Source organism: Zootermopsis nevadensis, unplaced genomic scaffold (assembly GCF_977971745.1).
Source record: "Zootermopsis nevadensis isolate Lab colony 2312 unplaced genomic scaffold, Znev_1.0 Znev_ptg000024l, whole genome shotgun sequence".
Classification (NCBI taxonomy): domain Eukaryota; kingdom Metazoa; phylum Arthropoda; class Insecta; order Blattodea; family Termopsidae; genus Zootermopsis; species Zootermopsis nevadensis.
The window spans coordinates 6,606,799-6,628,106 of record NW_028259156.1 but is presented as its reverse complement, the minus strand read 5'-3'; the positions used below and the strand labels follow the sequence as shown (position 1 = coordinate 6,628,106).

The 21,308-nt window shown below is 36.8% G+C and overlaps 2 protein-coding genes across 2 annotated transcripts; both read right to left on the bottom strand.

Moving 5' to 3' along the window:
• Nucleotides 1-8,006: 8,006 nt before the first annotated feature.
• Nucleotides 8,007-10,986, bottom strand: LOC110826452 (cytochrome P450 6k1). The gene is made up of 3 exons (XM_022061246.2): nucleotides 10,707-10,986; nucleotides 8,611-8,862; nucleotides 8,007-8,305 (listed from the first exon to the last, which is right to left on the bottom strand). Exons 1-3 carry the CDS (start codon nucleotides 10,984-10,986, stop codon nucleotides 8,136-8,138), a joined length of 702 nt encoding a protein of 233 aa, XP_021916938.2. The 3' UTR covers nucleotides 8,007-8,135.
• A 4,480-nt stretch (nucleotides 10,987-15,466) lies between these two features.
• On the bottom strand, nucleotides 15,467-21,275 carry LOC110841369 (regulator of telomere elongation helicase 1 homolog). Its single transcript, XM_022057099.2, has 2 exons — nucleotides 18,165-21,275; nucleotides 15,467-16,447 (listed from the first exon to the last, which is right to left on the bottom strand). The coding sequence occupies exons 1-2, from the start codon at nucleotides 18,376-18,378 to the stop codon at nucleotides 16,377-16,379; spliced, it is 285 nt and encodes a 94-aa protein (XP_021912791.1). The 5' UTR covers nucleotides 18,379-21,275; the 3' UTR covers nucleotides 15,467-16,376.
• Between the last annotated feature and the right edge of the window lie 33 nt (nucleotides 21,276-21,308).

Sequence of the window (21,308 nt, the reverse complement as noted above, 5' to 3'; positions counted from 1 at the left end):
TTGTCTGAAGGTCAAGTGCTTGAAGTGAGAGAAATTAAGAAGTGCCTTGTATCTAGTATCTGTCTCAGATAGCTTTAGTTTCTGCTGGAAAATAAATGGGTTATTGCCCTTTGAATAAGGCAGTCTGTATTTGGTCACTTTTATCTTACATTACAAAATGAACCCTGTAATATTTTTTTGTTTCTGGATTTCAAGCAAAACTTGCAACCAGGCCTCGAGAGATCCAAGTCTTCAGGTTCTTGATACTTCTCTGCAAATTGGTGCAAGGTATAAGTTGAATATACTGGCATTTAAAAATTGTTTATAAAACTTAAGCTTAGTGTCTTAAACTTTTGATTTGCATTGCCCCAAACTTGACTACCACACATGATCTCATTTATGGCAGGAGTCCTAGATTAGAAATTGTAAGGCCTATTGCTTAACACAGAGAGAATACTGTCTGTTAAAAACACTTCTTTGACTTTGGATGCAATTCCATCGGAGACTGAGTTTTTTGACAGAATCTTTTAATTGTCGATGTTTGCATTCTGGTCAGTAACACTGTATGGTATTGAAAATACGCACATAAGTTAGGTGTTAAGAACCTTGAAATGCTGCATAACCCTAAGGACAATTTTTATGTGTGTTTACACACTTTCTGGGTTTCCTGTTGTAGACACCTGCTATTTCAATTATTTTAAACCAATCCATTGTGTTTCATGTTTAAATAATGGTGGTTTCAGGTATGTTATTTGTAGCATATTCATTTTACAAGTTTTATCTGTTTTGAGGACATTGATACCTGATGCTATGACTATTGTTAAAATACTTAGTATTATAAATCCAAAGGAATACATTTGTGATAATACCCTGCTTATGTGGCAGCATGTATTTTGGGTTTCAGTTGCTAACAACAGAAGTGTCATACCAAGCCACAGGAACAAAGTGTCAAGTTTGAGCAGTACTTGAAGTACTTTAGCTGTTTAGTGGCACACTGATTAAAGTTCTGTACCTTTATTGTAATTTAATTGGCCCTAAAACAAATTATGTTTCCTGCCTTTCATTCCACATTTTTCCAGACAGTAGTTGGTACTGCATTGAAAAGCCAGCTTGGTAGTTTTTCAGGTGGATAAACTGAAGTTCTAAGAACTTAACCTACAAAATAGGCATTTCCTGTGATAAAATTTAAGTTCAAGCAAATTTTATCACAGTGTAATCAAGCTGGATTGCTGGTAGGGGCAGGAATGTTTCTGTTGCCACTGCTCTTGGACTTGTTCTGAGGCTGGTATACCTGTTCAGTGTATGCTGGATGTATTTCACTCTGAGTAAAGTGGCCAGAACTTGAAACTGGCCATTTAACTCCTTGCAGATTTCTGCTGAATCAGGTTTATGTCTATGTATCCAGTTAGGAGGCCATTGTTTTTTTTACTACATTCTTGATGCTTATGTTTATTCCATACACATTACAACCGAAATATGGTCACTTGTTAGTAAGTGGTCAGGTAACATAATAGGTATAGGTTTAAATCCACTAATAATACACAGAATTGAACTGAAGGTAACTGAATATTATCTGCCCACGTGGAACACTTAATGGCACATCTGGGTTAACACATAGAAAAAGCAGTAGCCCAGAACAATTATGCCAATTAAATGAATGTCAGTAATGTTACATCATGAATGAAAGCTCAGTTCACTTTTCTTTTTTACACCATTCTGTATCTGGCATGGATATTGTAGCAGTCACTGGTGTTCTTTGCTTAAATTGTTAACTGTGTTTAATATTTCTGAATATATTTCAATATTTTATCCATCTTGTGCTTGTTTATTTTTATGGTGATGGTGATGATGGAGACCAAGGACAAGGTGGGGGAGATGAAATGAGGGAGGATACCAGAACAGAGTAGAGAAGAGTGGACACACAAGAGGAGCTCGTGTAAGAGGATAAGAGAAGATTGGATAAGGGGTTGTAAAAAGATTAAGCATGAACATGTCTGTGGGTGGCGATGAATTCTTTTCTCACTTAACAAACCATTGGAAAATGAAAGGGCTCTGGAATATTTATTGTTGTAACTACTGTGATACGGTAGTGTTTGGTGATTTGTTTTAATTATGTTTGAATTCTACCGTGTTCTTTTCTTTGGAAACAAGTGTCCAAGCTTTGATTTTCATGCACACTGTAGCCACCATAAAGAAGAGGTAACACCTGTGTTTCTTTAACCTGTACCCTCAAACAAACACATGTGTCTGCCTTTATAGCTCTTGATTTATTTTGTGTATGTAAGCTGTCTCACTTTACTTGTGTTCATTAGTGCAGAGATCATGAATAGTACTGGTGTATAATTGAGGATACTGACAAGAAGTGGCAGAGATAGCATTTTTGCTTGCATCACTGTGTGTAATCCCCCACCTCCCTGTACCTGATGATGAAAGGAAGAAATCATCAAATCATTGATGATTAGGAGAGGTGAATATAATATTTTTGGCAACTGTCCACCCAGCCTCCTTGTATCCAGTGTGTACTGGAGATATTTCCTAGGGGTCAAGTGGTTAGAGCATGAATCTGACCATTCAGATGCTTTAAACTTTGCTATTACATTCCCTCTGTGACCTCATTGCATGGTGCTGAGGCTTAGGGATAATTTTGTACACTTACTATTGTAAGATGATCCCCTTGTGATGGGATTCATAATGTCAGAGGTACGATTGAGCATTGTTGATATTTATTTTTCTGTTGTTTGTGATTTGAAATCATTTAAACAAGCACACTATTAGCAGTGTTCAGGTAGTGAATTTATTGAATGTCTGATTATGTATATTATATAAAGTTTCTAATAAAAGTAGTAGTTAAACATTCTGAAAACTCATTGAATCCAGTGCCAGTGTTCGCTGTGAAGTACACTTGTGCACTTTATGCAAAAGAACAGATAAAAATTGTAGTGCTTACTGTTGAGCATTTTGCTGCAGTCAATTTTTAGAATGATTGTATGACCCGTTTCTCATGTTCTAAATCATTCCTGGTCAAAGACTCCTCCACCCACGTATATTTTTGGGAATATTGTGGTACAGTTATGGTGAGCTGGATAGCTCAGTCAGTATAGTGACTGGCTATGGGCTAGGTGATAAGGATTTCAATCCCTGACAGGCAGAGAATTTTCTTGTAGCATATGCATCCAGACTGGCTCTCCTGTCCAGTGGGTACTGGGGTCCTTTTCTGGGGGTAAATAGTGTCTGGGTGTACTGCTGACCACATAGCCCCTTCTAGTGCCAAGATTGAGAATGAATAGCAGCTATACCTGCTCCCTCTGTGTGCCAACATTGGAATGTAATGGAATGACTCCTTACAGTACAGTTACAGTCATCAGCTGTTGGTAAGTTGCATTATAGTTAGAATATGCATGCCAAATTTTAAGTACAGATCTATATTAGCATTTTAATTAAATGTATATTCTACATGCTGTAACCAATTGTTAAGTTTCTTAACTTTTCAGATATCCTCATCATAACATTGTTGGACCCTACATCATAATCCATTAGAGCACAGTCCAAATTTTCACCACTTTTCAGTCCTCATATTTTTAATATTAGCATTCCATTTATATATATTGAGGTTTCCCAACTTGCCTCTTCACAAGAGGATTTTGGGCCCATAAATTTACATCCATTTCTTTTCTTAACTTAACTTTCAGATAATTTCAGTATTGATCTTTTACATAATATTATGTGGGAAAAGAATCTGGTATTTCTAGAAATATCTGCACTTCAATGGTAAGTAGTCTTTATTGCATGATAGCCAGTCTGAAAACTCAGAATCTTATCCAGGGTACAAAGGGTAATACGACAAACTTTGCATTCTACTCGGTAAACTTTTATGTTTTCATTTAAATTATTAGCGTTAATACAAGGTAAGATATGTAACATTTAGATCCTGTACTGCAGAATGAATGTATGAAATAATCAGTATCTTTCCAATGTTGTATAAGGTAACTTTGCTTATTTTCCATTTAGACACATGAATAACCGAGACCTGATCACCCGTGCTGGTCTGTTATTGTTTCAAAATGTATCCACTGTCATAATCTGCTGTTGACTGTTGCTAGGAGGAAACATCAGTTGCTGTCAAGTAGATCTGGTAAGAGAAGAGTGCAGCAGCAAATTTGCCACACAAATAAAGGTGGGTTTTTGTTGCAGTACTTCAAATACTATCTCCTCTTTGGGCATGGGTAATTATTTGTGGATAGATGTAAACTGATGTCATATTGCATTTTTACCAATAATTCTTTGAATATTAACCTGTAGCATACATGTCCATTATTGAAGTGCTGCATGTTCAATCTCAACTGTTGCCATTAATCTCACAAATAAAAACAAAGCTACTTCTTCTTCTATGACTCTCCGGTTTGTATTCGGTCCATGGCCTCCTCAGTTCTCCTTTTCCATTTGGTCCTTTGTTAGGTCTGTCTGTCGGAGGCTTTGATTGAGGTTTCGAAACATCTTCCTTTTTACGGTATAATGATAACCAAACACAGCAATAAAATAAACTCTGAGTTCATATATCACTCTGTTTATCTTAATTTTGTTACATTGCAGACAGTTTGGGATAAGAGTAGCAAATAAACATTGCCAGTCCCTGTTAAAAAAATCAAGTCTTACTACTTTCATTTTATTTATTGATAATAAAGGAAAAAGAAGCATTACATATAATACCAGACTAGAATTATGTAGAAAACCTGGTATATCCTGATGCAAATTTGAAAATGTCTGGTGTGGTGCTTATCAGTGCAAGCATATTGGCATATGTGTGAACACAATATGCAATATGAACCAAACACTGGAGTTAAATGGGAAGTCTAATGTTTAAATCTTAGAAATCAGCTCTCCTGAATGAGGTTTTCAATTTTCCTTAATCCCTTTAAGTAAATGTAAAGACAGTACCATGAATAAAGCCAAACTGCTTCCATCCACATACTTTCCAATTCATTATTTACAAATCACCTATTATCCAATATTATATAGCTTAGGAAAACTAAGCTTGGTTAAATAAACCAAGAATAAACAATTAAGGATATGGCAGTGGTGGTCCATCTTGAGAATGTATTTGTTGCAGACAGAACAATGGTGTGTTTGTGGAGACTTTGGTGCAATACACTTTTTACATATGCTGGCCGCTTCAGGAATGAGGGCACCATGAATCAAATAACCATACTGGTGAAAAATTTATATAACATTCTTTTCCAGTTCGTTTTTAATTCATTGGTATGTATGTTCTTACCCCACAAAATGCACAATATATTACACACACAGAAATTAGTTAACTGCCCAAACAAAGGCAACAGTAAGAAAATTGTCATGTGCATACCACAAGATTCTGTGTGGACATGAATAAAAAAAAAAGATTGCTACTATTTCTAAGTGTAGGTACCAGACTATGTTTTTCCGCTCTTAATTTTTCAGCCTCAACAGGTATAAAGAAACCTATGACACTAGCGAGATGTTACTACTTAGCTGGAACCAGCTTACCAAATTAAATGTGATACAACAAGCAGTTGTGAAGTTTGTACCCTTTTTGAACACTCATTTTCAATTAATGTTTGTTGGTTCCAGTAGAGCAATTATTTCATGGGTAAAGGACAAAACTATCCCTGTGTTTAATTAAGTATCATGCCATGAAGATATATGTAAGAATGGAGACAATGATCCACACATTCTTAATGTTAGTTAATGTTTGTAAGGGAGTGGCAACTTTACTCTCCAGAGATAGGAGGCTTGGTAAACCTCAGAGAAAGTGTAGATGTGGTGCAGAAGAGAAACCTCATGCCCTTGTCAGGAATCAAGCCAGTTGTCCAGTTAATACAGTCATAGAGCTAAAATTGAATGCATATTATGGGACCTGAATATGAATAAAGTTCTCCCACTATAATATAATAAATGCATTAATCAAAAGTGATCACTTCTTAAATCTTCTTCATTGAGAAACTGATCTGCACCCAAACTTGGTTTTATATGAACATGGAAATCTATAAGAATGACACTGACTAAACATCATTCCAACATATTATGTTTTGTACATACTGTATAAATGTTTCCCTGCTAAACATCTTGCACATGTATAATGTAATACAGATAATAAACATTAAAATTAATTGTATTAATGGAATTTTTATTGTTGTTGAAAAAGGGGGAGACTACATGTCTCTATGAAACTGTGTCCACAAATGGGCCTACTGTCAAGCAGTGATGGAATGATACTGGTGGGAAAACCAAAGAACTTGGAGAAAAACTTGTCCCAGTGCCACTTTGTCCACTAGATGTGAACCTGGACCTCTGCAGTGAGAAGCTGACAACTAGCCATCTGAGTTATTGCACAGCTCTATGTTCATGGAACACTTTGTGGGCAGCTCATGCGGAGCCATATGCAATTCAGAGTTCGGCTTACATGACCCTCCGCTAGAGTTACCAACTTCACTCAGTCCCTCCAACAACATATTTTCAGTGTATTAGCAGCGTTCATCAAATCATGTTGGAACTTGAAGAAGTCATCATCTCCATGGTTTAGCCTATTATAGACTGTTCCGTCTCCAAGGAATTTCTGTTCGAGTAAATAGGATACAGTACTCTGCAGTTAAAATTGGTCATTCCAACGTTTATGTGGGCGGCTTTGCCTCGTTTGCCTTTAGGTTTGTATTTATATATTTTTTTGTGGAATTTTATTGGTTTCCATTCTCTCCATATGCATTAGCCAATGTCTTTGATGTTCACATATTTTATCCAACAAGTTAAAAGTTCCTAATTCGCGTCTAATATCGTCATTTCTTATATGATCTGTTCTTTTATACCCTGCAATTGGTCTTAGAAATTTAATCTCTGCTACTTCTATTCGTACAAGTTAAAAGTTCCTAATTCGCGTCTAATATCGTCATTTCTTATATGATCTGTTCTTTTATACCCTGCAATTGGTCTTAGAAATTTAATCTCTGCTACTTCTATTCGTTGCTTTTGTAGTTTGGTTAGGGTCCACCATTCTGCGCCATAAAGTATTGAAGGAACTGCCATTATATTGTAAAATTTAAGGATGGTTTCAGTACAATCACAGTCAATCGCGGGGACCAACGAATTGCGCACTCACTCATTGCTAAGTAGTTGTGAGATAATCTCCTAAAAAATCGACAACATTCCACGACAGTCCACACTGCAGGCCTTCTTTAAAACACATGACGATCCTCAACCAGGGACTTAGTCGAACTAACGCCGCTTCATCACGCCATTGCCGATTGTAAGTGTATAAAATATATTTTTTAAATTCCCTTTATTTTATTTACGTTATCTGAGAGCTTTAAAAGTAATGCCATTATATTACTCGTCAATGTTTGGGTGCTGGGAAAGCATGTCAATGACTTCCTATTGGTTTACATTATACAATCGTTCCAATTTACGCCGGTTTCTTCCAGGAACACACACAAATCGAGGGCTACTTGTATTGGGAATCTGGCTACAGCTCTTGAGAGCAATTCGACACTGTGAGCCATGACACAATTTAATTGTGGCAGGGTTCGAATTGTCTTGTCCGTGTATTAACCTGAGTTGGAATTGTAATTACATAGTTACCTAACTAGTAGATGTCATATTTCTATCTGCAGAATGGCGAAATTCTTTCAAGGGATGGATGCACGATTTTTTTAAACTTTCGTGGTTTTGCAATATATATTAGCATGCACCTTTTATTCCAGGAGGATAGATTTCTTTTCCTGATTAAATCCACACGTTTATTAAATCAGCTAGCTACTTATTTGAGGAGACTAAATTCTGGAACTGCCAGCTACTTCTCAGTCCAAAATATTTTGCCTTCCCATCTGATTTCTAAGACCTGAAGATTGAAATATACAAAACAATAATTTTGCCTGTTGTTTTGTATGGGTGCGAAACATGGTCTCTCACTCTGAGGAAGGTACACAGATTGCAGGTGTTTGAGAATAGGGTGTTGAGGAGGAATTTTGGTCCTAGAGATATAACAAAACTACACAACCAGATTACCAACAAATCGCATGAATGTAGAGAAAGTTAAAACACAGTTACAACAGTTACAACTGAAACAGACAAATTAAGTAGCCACCATTATCTAGTAGATTTTAAAGATGAAACAGCAAATAGACATACGATCACTGACTCAGTCTGGTGCATTTTAGAGGAATTCCTCCTTTGGCAGCCAATATCATAGCTTTGGGGTTTAAGTGCATAGAATGTGGCGTTTCAGCACATGGTGACACTTCGAACTTTCCTATTATGCTCGCTATACCCAGCTTCACAGCAATAAGTCCAAATAGTTTACCTAAAACATATACAGTGCATTGCTAAATTTAGAATATATAAAGTTAATACACATATTTGTTCACATAACACGAGACACTATAAATAATATGTACTCAATACATGGACTGGGTTCAAAGTTTCGCATATATTGCCCAGTTCTCAATCTAATACAGAAATTCCAGTAAAGAGAGAACAAGTTGTTTAAAAATATATTACCATAATTCTTGACTTATATTATTAGACTACATTTGTTCACAAAAGTATTTGAATACTGGAGTTTTATACATAATTAACTTCAGAACTAGTACTGATTACTTCACGTACCTATGCAGTTCTTAGGCCCCTCTCCAAACGGCAAATACATGAAAGGATGTCGAGTTGTCCTGTTCTTCTCGCTGAACCTCTCTGGATCAAAATGCTCTGGACCTGGATAAACCGCTGGGTCCATGTGTAGTCCCAAGAGGGGAACATATACTGCCGTGCCCTTCTCAATGGTAATGTTGGTACCAGGGATAACGTAATCTCTATTCGGGACTCTGTCTAGTATTGGCATTGGAGGATATTTTCGGACTACCTCTGTTGACAAAAAGAATTTAGATTATTTAAAACTGTTCCACAGACTTGCATGCAGATCCTGTTGCTGCAAACTGCAGTCATAATTGACTGGGAATTGAAACACAGGAAATAATTCCTTGCACGGTTTTTAATAAACATTAACAATGGCGAATTATGGTGCTTTCTGTGAGATATTGTTCTAAAGCAGCATTCCACAGCCATTTTTCACCAGTGGCATATGCTGACTTATCAAACACTCGTGACTGTGCACCACAAAATACTGCCTCACAAAAATGAGGTATGAAACTACACATGGTCAATATGTATCTGCATCTAAATACAGTGGATTCTGGTTAATTGGGACACATCAGGACTAGAACACTTTGGCCCAATTAAGCGGCTGCCCCAATTATGCGAAGTTCCACATAAAGAGTTAAAAAGGGTTGTTCTTTAAGATTTGTCCCAAATAAATGGCTGCCCCGATTAACCGATGGCCCAATTAATCGGAATCTACTGTAATTACCCTGTAAGAATGCACACTCACTCTATGGTGCAGGATATTCTTCGAAAAGATAATTGAATACTGAGCTTGTCAAAGAATAGCCCACTTTGTTTATGGAACCCAAAGGTTCCACATCCTGTTCACAAAAGCCTGCCACCAGACTCTAACCTGAGCTAGCTGCCCTGTAAGAATGCAGGCATGCAAAGGTCAAAAAAGGGTAAAACTATCAATGATAAACCTGCATGCCCTAAGTAGGGACACTTTTCCATTCTAGTAAAAATTGGGGCTTCATTTCCAGTGCTTTCAAACTATTTTATTGAAAAAATTCATCATTTTCAACTTTTACAATTTCCCTCACCTTCATATTATTATTGTTATTTTTTTTAAAGTTTTTCTACCTCTATATTTCTTACTAATATAATTTCAGCACACATATAATTGTATTTTCTTTATCTCTGTGAAACGCTATGGTTGAATTACATTACAATGCTGGTATAAAACTAAATAATAATAATAATAATTTTGATTTCCTTTCATTCATTGGAAGACTTGAGGCATAATAGGTTTAATTTGTGTTTATATTAATAACAATTATAAGGTTCTAGTTGTACTGTATGAATGACATGAATTATTAAAACTATGGGATCAGATAAATTATATGAAATTTCAATTGTTCTGGTGACTTGAAAACAATTTTTAACAAGAAGGTACATATCCAAAATTGTTGACAGACTGAATCATTAGTTTTACAAAATTCTGCATAGCCTTTATGAACTTTCTAAAAGCTCAACATTTTTAGGTGTTAATTTAATTTTAACCCACATCCAAAATTCATCAAAGCCCTGGGAATGACCAGTCACGATCTGCTGTAGATGAGAACCTGTCATGGTGATGTTATAACCTGAAGTATTGCCACAATAAGTAAGCAGTCTCAAAAGTAATCCTGGCACTCTGGTCAAGCTACAAGCTAATTCTAAGAGTGATCTGGAAAAAATTTATCCCCCTTTAAGGTACAGTAATATCCTCGAACAGCTTTTTACCCAGACCACTTTACCATCACTGACTAAGTTATTCTATAACACCAATCAAAACAATTTTACTTGTAATTTACATCATTTGTGCTAAAGGTGCACCATTCATGCTCTAGAACAGCGTTTCTCAACCTATGGTACGCATATCACTGGTGGTGCGCGAATCAATGTTAAGTGGCACTCGAACTAAGTAAGAGAATCAAAAGATAATATCAACATAAATAAGTTTTCCCTGAACGCATTTGGTTAATGGTACATTTAATGTGTCAAATTAGAATTAGTGGTACGACAGCAAGAAAGGGTGAGAACCCCTGTTCTAGAAATCTGTGTACCTGAAACCACCATGTGGAGGTACTCCATGTCTCTAACACCGTCGTATGTCAGCGTCCCCTCATTTTTGTCCATAGCATCTAGAACCTCTTCTCGCAGTCTGGTTTGTAGATGAGGCTGCATTGCCAACTCATAGAGTATGAAGGCTATCGTTGCAGCATTAGCCTCAAAACCTGCAGTGAAGAATATTGCAGCTTGTGCCACAAGAATGTCTCCCTTGAAATCTGCAAAAAATATTTTAAACTGGTGTAAATTATAATAAGTACTATTTTTTGTGTGCATGTCATTAGATCAAACCCAGAACTCACTATTTTACAAATTTGAATATAAAAGTAAATTTCTTCAGAGTCAGCATTCTGAATATAATATATTGATTTAAATTATGAACATTTGTCTGTCTTATAGACAGCAATACCACCCATACTGTACATAAACACAGTATTTTTGTGTACGACAACCGTCTGAACTGGAGGGAAATCCATTTCTGAAGCGATTAGCGACTTGTGACAAGACATGGATATAACATTTCACTTCAGAATCACTTTTGACGTCACCAATCAAGATACAAGTACCAACTGTTCTGTAAAATATTTATTTTCTTGTAAAAGTAGCAAATCTGGATAGTAAATATAAACTTAAGTATTATTGCTTGTTACACATCATTTATAATAAATTAAATAAGTTGTAAATTGAATTCACGAGGTTCAATACAAATGTCGGTAATGGAAATATATTTTTCGTTCAGGTTTACCCATCATCACCTGTCCAAAATGATTATGAATGCTTTTGAAAGGAATTGCTGAGAAACTTTCTTTTGAACATGGATGTGTTCTGGGTTGTTGTGCCGTGTAGTCTTGTAGAAATTTAAAAGTTTCAAAGGTCCTTGCTGCTTCTATCATCAGGAATATGAGGCCTCTACTTCTACCATGCTATGCGGAGCAACAACCCAGAAGACATCCATCCTCATTTTTAAGTCTGTATCGTAATATTCACTGATAACCCTTGTTTATTTATTTCACTAATAATTAATACTAAGATACGAAAGGTAAATACTGTAAATGAATAAAAATTAGTTAGCAGTAATCTCCAATAACGTCAGTAACTGTAAAATTTCGATAGTACGAATAAAAATTCAGTTGCAACTCGGGGATTTGGCGAGTGATTATACCCCCTCCCAAAATACACTTTTTAACTAAATTAACTATAGAATATTAATACATATCAAACTTCAGAAATGCTACAAGTACTTAGGCTTAAATAACCAACAGACCTTCATGAAAATCTCTCTAAAGGATGGACTAAGTAAGCTATCCTGCTACCAGCCATGTGGGGTAAAGTTGCCTATTTTCGTGATATCCCTAATTCCGTGATACATTTTTCCGAGCAGTATTACGGAGTTAGGGACCATGTAGGAATGTTCAATTTCCAATCAACAGATGGTACAAGATGTACCGTTTGAATGGTATGTCTTATATCGCGCTACTATGGCATGAAAAGGAACTGAACAAGACTTTTATCAGAAGCGTCTGTGATCGCCGCATGTGTGTGGCGTGCTTGTAGTTTTGAAAACTTCTAAATTAAAGAGGTAAATACAATCACATCTAATCCAAAACTATGCAGAGATCTGATATATGTAGGGCTTTTGACTCAGCTTGCTATCGAGTGGTCTAGAACCTTTCCAGTTTCGCTATTTATTTTCTTTTTTTGTGGCTTTGCATCATGGCGTCAGAGAGACACGTCTCTGTACAAATATTATAAGCCGTATATTTAAGTTAAATATGTTTTCTCTCGCTAGTAAGCGATTTTCTGACCATTTCTCCAACATTTTTGTACAAAATTTGGACACTTCTAACAATATTTGCTGACGTTTTTCCACCTGTTGTGATATGGACAAGAAAAACAAGAAACCTAGTAAAGTTGCAGAAACTAAGCATGTCCCCTCCGAGGAGTATAATAGTAGAACATTGGAAATAGCTGTAAGGAAATTTTTACAAGAAGACTTGACTCTATACAGAGCCTCCAAATACTACAAAGTTCCGTGGTCGACACAAAGACAACGTTGTCGAGGCAAGCGAACATTTTGATGGCTGGTGCAACGATCTAAAAAAGTTCGAAATAGGGAAAGTTGGCAGGCCATTTGCTGTGTCTTCTGACGTAGAATTAAAACTTGAAAAATATGTGATACGAATGCAGGAACTTGGTTTTGACTAACGGTTTTTCAGGCCAGGAGCCTAGCACATAGATTAGCACAAAAATGTTACCGCTGAAAGATATAATCCCGAGGAAAGGGTAGCTGGTAAAAAGTGATACAAACGGTTTCAGGAAAGATTCAATTTGACTCCTAGGCGACCGGAAAGTTTGTCATTTTATCGTGCCTCCTGTGCAAATCCCATGTTGATACAGGCTTTCTATGACTGCTGGAGAAAGTCCTTGATGAACATGATCTGAGGAAATGCCCTGATAGAATGTGGAATTATGACGAAACCGGATTCATGTTTGTGACCTCTGGATCCAAAATAGTTAGAAGCGTTGGTAAAAAATATGTTTATGGAAGTGTTTGCGCAGAGCGAGGTACTACAACGGCTTTATGCTGTGCAAATGCTGCTGGAAAATTTGGTGCGGTCCTGATAATATTCAAAGGCGTGCAGAACATCCCAGCGTTTATAGATGGCGCTCATCTGGATGCTACAGTTGGAGTCAGTCCAAAAGGCTGGATTACAAGCGAACCTTTCCAGAAATGGTTGGAACAGTTCATCAAATCTCTGCCTCTAGCTCGGCAAATTCTCTTTCTTATGAACTCTCATGTATCCCACCTGTCACCAGAGGCTCTGCAGATTGCCGAAGAAAATCAATCATAATTCTAACATTTCCGTCACATACAACTCACGTGCTCCAACTTCTAGATGTTGGTGTTTATGGTTCCTTAACGGCAGCTTGGAAAAATGAAATAGATGCACGTAGACTATGAGGAGGGACCCCGGAAAAAAAACACAGCCGTTACACTTTCCATTCACTGTTAAACCCCAGCCACAAACAGAGTTTCACACCAAAAGTCATCAAAGCTGGATTCCGAAAATCGGGTATCAGTCCGTTGAACAGGAATGAAATTCCTCCAGAGGCAACAGCGCCATCTACAGTTTCCGGCAGAAATCAGACGGAATATAATCAAAATGATGAACCAATCATGCACATTCCAACCATTGATCCACCCAGCACGCGAATCACTCTCCAGAAAACAGTCTGCCAAGTCCACACCAATCCCCTTCAGCGAACCTTGACAGTGGTCCATCCTGCAGCCTCGACTTCCTCTTCAGTTAATTATGAAGATGGTCCTGACTGCATGAACAGACGCAGATCCAAGAAACGTAAACAAGACAAAACGAGACAACAGTGAATGACGATAATTCTGCTTGCTCTGTATGCGGGCGGGATTATGAATATGACCTAAAGAAAAGCACGGGGAAAAATGGATTCATTGTTTTTTCTGCCTTAATTGATATCTTAACAAGTGTGAAAACTTTGCTGATAATTTTGTAGAAGACATTTATATGTGCTCACAATGTGAAATTTGGTGGGCCCCAGGGCCTGTCTAGACGCAGACACTTCCAGCAAGACGGCGCACTACCTCACAGAAGTCCGGGATTTCCTCAATAACCGTTTTCAAAGTCGGGGGATTGGTCGAACAGAGTCGATAGCATGGCCACCTCGTTCTCCAGATTTGACAACTCTCGATTTTTTCTTATGGGGTTTCATTAAAGATTGTGTGTTTGTTCCACCCTTATCTGCCAATCTCACTGAGCTCAAAGCTCGAATCACCGCCGCAGTTGCAGAAGTGACACCGGATATGCTGGATCGTGTTTGGCAAGAAATTGATTTCAGGTGGGATGTCTGCAGTATCACCAATGGCAATCACATCGAACCAAAATGACTGTTTGAGGTAAACCTTGATTTGGTTTGCTACAAAATGACACCTCAACCGATTCTGTAAGCCTTCTGAATAAATTTCTATACACTTTCAAAGTTGTAAAGTCCTTTTATAATCATCCTGTATAGTATGTATATATATAGTATATCGTGCCCTTTCATACGAACTTTCTTCAATATAACGTGTTTTACCTCAAAATTAGTTGCCATGACTTTTGAAGTAACCCTCGTAGGTAGAAGGCATTTTAATATCATTTATTATATATTATTACATTAGAAATGTATCCTTCATTCTTGAGTCAAGCCAAGCAAGTTCAAGTTGTCTTCATTCACTTCTTCAGACCCCGTTTATAGCATTTAATAGTGTGTCTGCGTTCTTTAATGCGCTTATTTATTTACCTAGTACATCAACACGATCAACTCAGACCAGAAGCTACTGTCCCCATTGTATTTTAGTGTTTATGGGTTTCCTTTGACGTTCTTAATAAAGAATTCCAATAATAGTTTAAAAGCAATGGCGAAAATGCATTCTTCCCTTCTGAGATGTGACACAGTGTAGGCTTGTAGGTGTTTACGAACTTCTCTGAGTGGCATACTGCCTTTCACCGTAAATATGAATGTAGTATGTTCCTCCGAAATGTTGGTAGCAACCTTCAAGACTATACCTTGTTACATCACACGATAACACAAACATAAACGGATCTCCGTTCTTGAAACAATATTCTATAGGAAACATTGTGGAGCTTCATAAATGGTACTCCTCGACAGATATATAAACAATAGAAAAACAATAGAAAAACGTAGATGTAAGTAGGATGATAATATTAAAAAGGACCTTAGAGAAATACGATGGGTAGTATGGATTGGAATCTTATGGCTCACGATAGTGACCAGTGGCGGGATATTGTGAACACATTTTTTGAGTGGCAGAGAGACTGTTGGCTTCTCAGGAAGGTTCAGGTTTATGGAGTAAGAAAGTAAGGTACGTCCGTCAGGTGTAGTCAGGTCTCGTTGATTTAGATTAAATCAGGTTGTGTTAGATTCTAATAAAGGTTAAAATTTGAAGACCAAATATTAGAATTTCAGATATGGAAATTGTGAACCTCTTATTCTGGATTCTTAACAGCATGAATGGCTCCTGTTATATGCCAGACATTTGTGCATATGAAGATAAATAATTACACATTACTCTAATAAATATAACACATAAAACTCAGAATTTAAAACATTGATCTTCTGACATATGGACTGTCATGATCACTTTCTGGAAACAAAAAAAAATCTTTGCATTAGTATATCCAAGCTAAAGACTGAAGTCAAGTGCACTACCTTAAGTTCCAAATGCTTATTACCATTTGCCCAAAATTTGTATACAAACTGTACCTACAGTTTGTATTTATTCTTATGTTAAACATATTTGGTAATGGTATAAAACAGCTTTAATTGCTTTGTACACATCAAAATTACAGAGGCTTACTCAGATTGGTTGCTACAGTGGTGATGATTTAAAAATGGAAGAAGATTTACAAGGAAACAACCTTCAATTCTTCCATGACTCATCTCTAAAACATCAATTCCTCTTAAAACATCAATTCAAAATTACAATCTTACACATTTTTTAAATTTCTTTTCAAAGCAGATTCTAAATTGACCTTTGCAATATTGTTTTCCTTTTTTGACACTTAAGGATGGATGCACATCTGGTCCCGAGAACCAAGAACTGCCACCTTCGTGTTCACATTGCCAGTTTACTTCAGTTCCTGAATGGCTTGTGACAACTGCGAGTGTGTCCGTGAGGCATAGATAACCTGCGTATTGCCTAGAAACACAAGGGGTATAGGTCTTTAAAAAGTCACTATGTTATTATGCTCTCTTTACAATGAGTTCAGGTATTTACTCATTAAATTATTAAACTGTGAGATCGGATACAACTCTATATGACTAATTCCATGAGCCATTTCTTCAGAAGCTTACAGTTGCTTAGAATGTAACATAATTCCATGGCTTTTCTGGAATCCAAAGGTTCACTATGATATTCACAAAAGCATGTTATTGAACCCCATCCCAAACCAAGTTAAACCAGTCCACATCCTCAAACTGTATTTCTGTGAGATTAATTTAATATTATCCTCCCATCTATACATTGATTTCCAAAATAAACTCTTGTATTCAGGCTTTCCAACCCCTTCCATGCATCTTATTTATCTCATCACCTTCAAGACTACTAGCCCAGTATTTTCTTGTGAACATTACAAATCACTCAGCTTCTCATTAAGCACCTTATTTTCTTCAGTCTCTGCTGCAACCCTGTGGCAAAAATACTAAAAAATTACTAAAAGAGATGGACATTCTATTACTTAGGGAAATGTTATTTTGTCAATCACATTCTGTTAACATGTATCACTCATGCATTACAGCTTATGCAAAATCCAGCTGGCCATGTGTCATAAGTGTACAGCTACCATTACACAGGAACACAATGTCTCCATCTTCAGGACTGAACAAATCTACTTATGAGTTCATTACTACCCAGAAAACCAACATACCTTGATAATTAATATGTCCCAAATTCTCTCAAAATTAGCAGATAAAGATATTACTAACAAGAACAAAATTTATGTGTATAAATATGCCACTATGGCCAATCCACTTTTGTACTGTGATGGCTGTCTTCGCCACGTAGTCTGGTAAACTTCTACCAGACTACACGGCGCAATGACCTATAAGACTGCCATCTTCAGACTCATCGCCGTGAAAACCTCAAATCCTACACTTTAATTTCCTGTCATCAGTTATAACAGCACAGTGGCTAGAACAACTTGTAACATGGGATTAGTGCTGTGCTTATTAAAGGACTCTACAATTCTTTAAAATAACATGGAATCTTAGTCTATATAATACTTTTTTGTAAACAATAAACATGATGGCTCCATAAAATCTATATTCAACTTTCTGCGTGATGACAATAACTATTTTTTTTTAACAATAACTAATGATAATGTTCAACGTTATATGATATTTATAAATTTCAAGTTCAGAATGTAAATACGAAGTGAAAATTATGCACAGAAATTAATCACTAAATTTTACAGTTCCTAACACAAAGTACATCTTCACCTCTTCTTTCTTTCTATGGTGCAACAGCCTGATGTTGAGCCTTGGCCTCCTCCCATGTGGGAGGTTTCTTTGTCTTTGAAGTGTGCATTTATGAGTAGTAGGTGACAAGCCCACTGCCGCTGCACAATTTCTACTCAATCCTGATTTATCTACTACAGCCATCTAGTAGTAAATCAGGAGAGACTTGGGTGAGAAATGGCTACTGAATTTTGCTTACCAAACATCTCGTTCATGTTCGTAAGGTGATTTTACATGCTGTAAATCTACGACATAGGACCGCTGACTTTACTTTCCCTCCGAAGGAAGTTGTGCTACAAACTTTTACTTTTTCACCTCACCATACCAATTAAGAGCTTTTGAAACTACATGTCATAAGTTCTTATAAATGTTCATCTCCAATTGAATATACTGGAGGTTACCAGAATCCCATGATGAGGCACCAGTCCTAGCTGTGTTCAAAGGGCCTTCTGCCTCCCTCAGTTTATTCTGCAGCCCAGTCACAAAGGCACCATCTGGAAGATTGTACAGTCCTAGGGACTCTGCCTGTTGCTGGGCCTTCTTCATGGTAAGCCAGCTAAGAGAAGAACATAAAAGGCTCAGAGTTTTGCCTGTGCCTGTTGGCGACTCCAACATCACATTCACTCTCTGAAATTGAACAACTGCTCTTTCTAATCAGCATCTTCTCAATTTGCTTTACAGCATTTTAAGTGTAACAGCACTGATCATATAATTTAAAATTAAAATAAACAAAAACTAAGGAATGTTGATATTTTTACCAGACTGTGATCTTCTGGGATGTGACACCAGTCTTATACGTGGTTATCAATATTCCAGAGAACATACAACCACTACATTTGAGGTAGTGTACCTTCAAGACGGAGGCAGTATGTTCCTCTGAAACACTAGTAACCACCTACATAAGACTAAATTGTCAGGAGGAGAAGACCACAACCCAAAAGAACACAACTAACTAACTAACTACATGGCTTACCGAACCTGAAGTACATTGTAATTCCCTACACCAATACTACTAACATGGCAACTGTGACCTGTAAACAACCATTCAATACTGGATCACGTGTGATACAAATACAACTTTTATTGAGCTATCTTTCATGAAGATGAGAAATAACACTACAACTGCATGAAGAACAAAATTATGGTTTCAAAGTCTGAAGGGAAGAGATCACTCAGAAGACCTAGACATAGGAGGATAATATTAAAATAGATTTTAAGTAAATATAGTGGGTGGGTGTAGGCTGGATTCATGTGGCTCAGAAAATAAACCAGTGGCAATGATGAATGAATGATAATGAATCTTTAGGTTAAATATAAGGCTAAGCAATTTAATCTTAGGAAAGACTCTGCTCTATGTAGTTAGCAATAATTGATAAATTATTTAAAACTGACCCACAAAATTTGTACAGTACATATTATATAAACATGTTATAATATTAGTAAGAGTCATAAAATTGTATTCAATTCCTTTACTGAAATGTCTGCCAACAGCAAAGACCTTATGACAAACACTAATAGATACACACATTACATAAGAACAAACTAAAACAATTAATTATTCTAAATATGTTCCCACAGAAAGAAAGTGTGCACAAAAGAAACTCTTTGTCTATAATGCCCAAAAATCTGTGTACGGCATTTGCAACAAATGGCACACATACCTCAAGGGCTGTCTTAGTGCATCTCTCATGTTAACAGCAGAAAAATCTGCCTTGTAGACACACAAATAGCAAATGTCCATTTTAAAATTACAATTTTCTTTTTCCTTGAAAACATTAATAAGAAATAAAGCAGTGAGTTGTCATCAAAGAATAAGCTAAAATATAAAAAGCTATATAAGCTACATATATAAAATATAAAACTGAAAAAAGTTACCAAATTGTCATTGTATACAGTCTACTTAAATGGAGTTTGTCATTGAAATGTTACTCCATCGCAATGGCATACTCACACTCACCTTGTTAAAGCATTGTCTCTAACCCTTCTACGATATTTACAGTCTACATTCAGGGCGTGTTTGTTTCGATTTCCTTTCTCAGATCTCACTTAGTGTGGTAAGGTACTCAGGAAGAACAAATTCCTAGTTCCAGTGGTGTGGCGGAAATCCCCGCAGACCCAGCGTGACGAGGGTGCCGTGGGCCTAAGGGGGCTCTCAGGTATCAGGGCAAATGTATAGTCATCAAATAGTTAAACATTGGGGGTAAGGCAGAATGATTCCTCTGCACCGTTTCGTCGTTTGAACAGAGAATGTCCTACGATGCGGGTGCACGTGATATTGAGATTCTTGTTTTTTCCCCAAGTCTCTTAATCCTTTCTTCTCTTATATTATAGATTATCAGAAAATATAGGTAGAAAAACTGCCCAACAAACTAACCAATGAAGTGAGTAACAGCAAAAGTTACAATAATGCTTATAACGAGTAACGGTTATAACGAGCACTTTTCCTGAGTCTCTTGGATCTCCTTATAACCGAATTTGTATTTGTTAGACGTGAGCCGTTGAAACTGAATTTTACGATGCAAGATTTGAGGTTCTAGGTTGCTAGGAGCGTGTCCTGAGAAGTCTACGTTCATCCGACAGTATATTTTTACTTGAATGTAGGGAGAATAATGCTTGTTCAGTTTACCTGATTTGTTACACAAAATATCAAAGTTTCGCATCGCAGCCGCCTTTGTAATTTTAACTTACTAAGATACTGCATTCTGCATTTCTTCAAGATCTGTCTCCATACAGAAATTCACTTTCGTAGTGTGTCCATGAAACCGAGAGTAATTAATACAGAATCGTAAATCTAAGAACACATGTGATATTTGAGGCCCGTCGATGTTTTATGCGTTATGACTCAGATCCCGATGGCCTACGAAAACTAAAGGTGGCCGTTCAATGCACATACAAGTGTCATACGTTATTATTTTTTAGCAAACATATTTAGCACACGAAACGATTTAGGTCTTTTTCTGCTGAAGTCAGTATTTGACTGTTATCGGTTATATGGAATTGGAGGGGTATATGCAATAAAGTTTAATGTATTTCATAAAACAGAAGTATAACCTACAGAACCCTTGAAAATCTACTAAATATTAATAGGCCAGTATTTAGAGTTGGCTGTAGTTTCGTTCTGCGTGATACAGCAGACTCCTCCAGACCCCACCGTAGCCTCGTTTGCAGGAAGGCGCGCTCTTTCAGTCAAACGTCTCATTTACTAGCTTTTATATTATTAGAATTTCTTTCATTCATGTGTGGAGAAGAGCGGTTTTTGACAGTGGAATAAAAAATGTTTCATCGAGTCCGATCTATCGCAGTCCACCCACAGTTTTCGGTCGATTTCAGTCGATTAAAATCAGGCTCGAATTTAGAAGATTGTTTTACACTCATAAAGCTGTATACTGCAAGAATAAATGTAACCTTGTGGGCACAGAATTTCAAAATGCGTTGTGTTCTTAAGTTGGACGCTTCAGCTGTGTGCGCTAAGTTGAAACACATCTCCAAACTTAAGAGTTACTTCTAAATACTTAAAATGTAATGTGAAGAGGAATGAGGTGAGG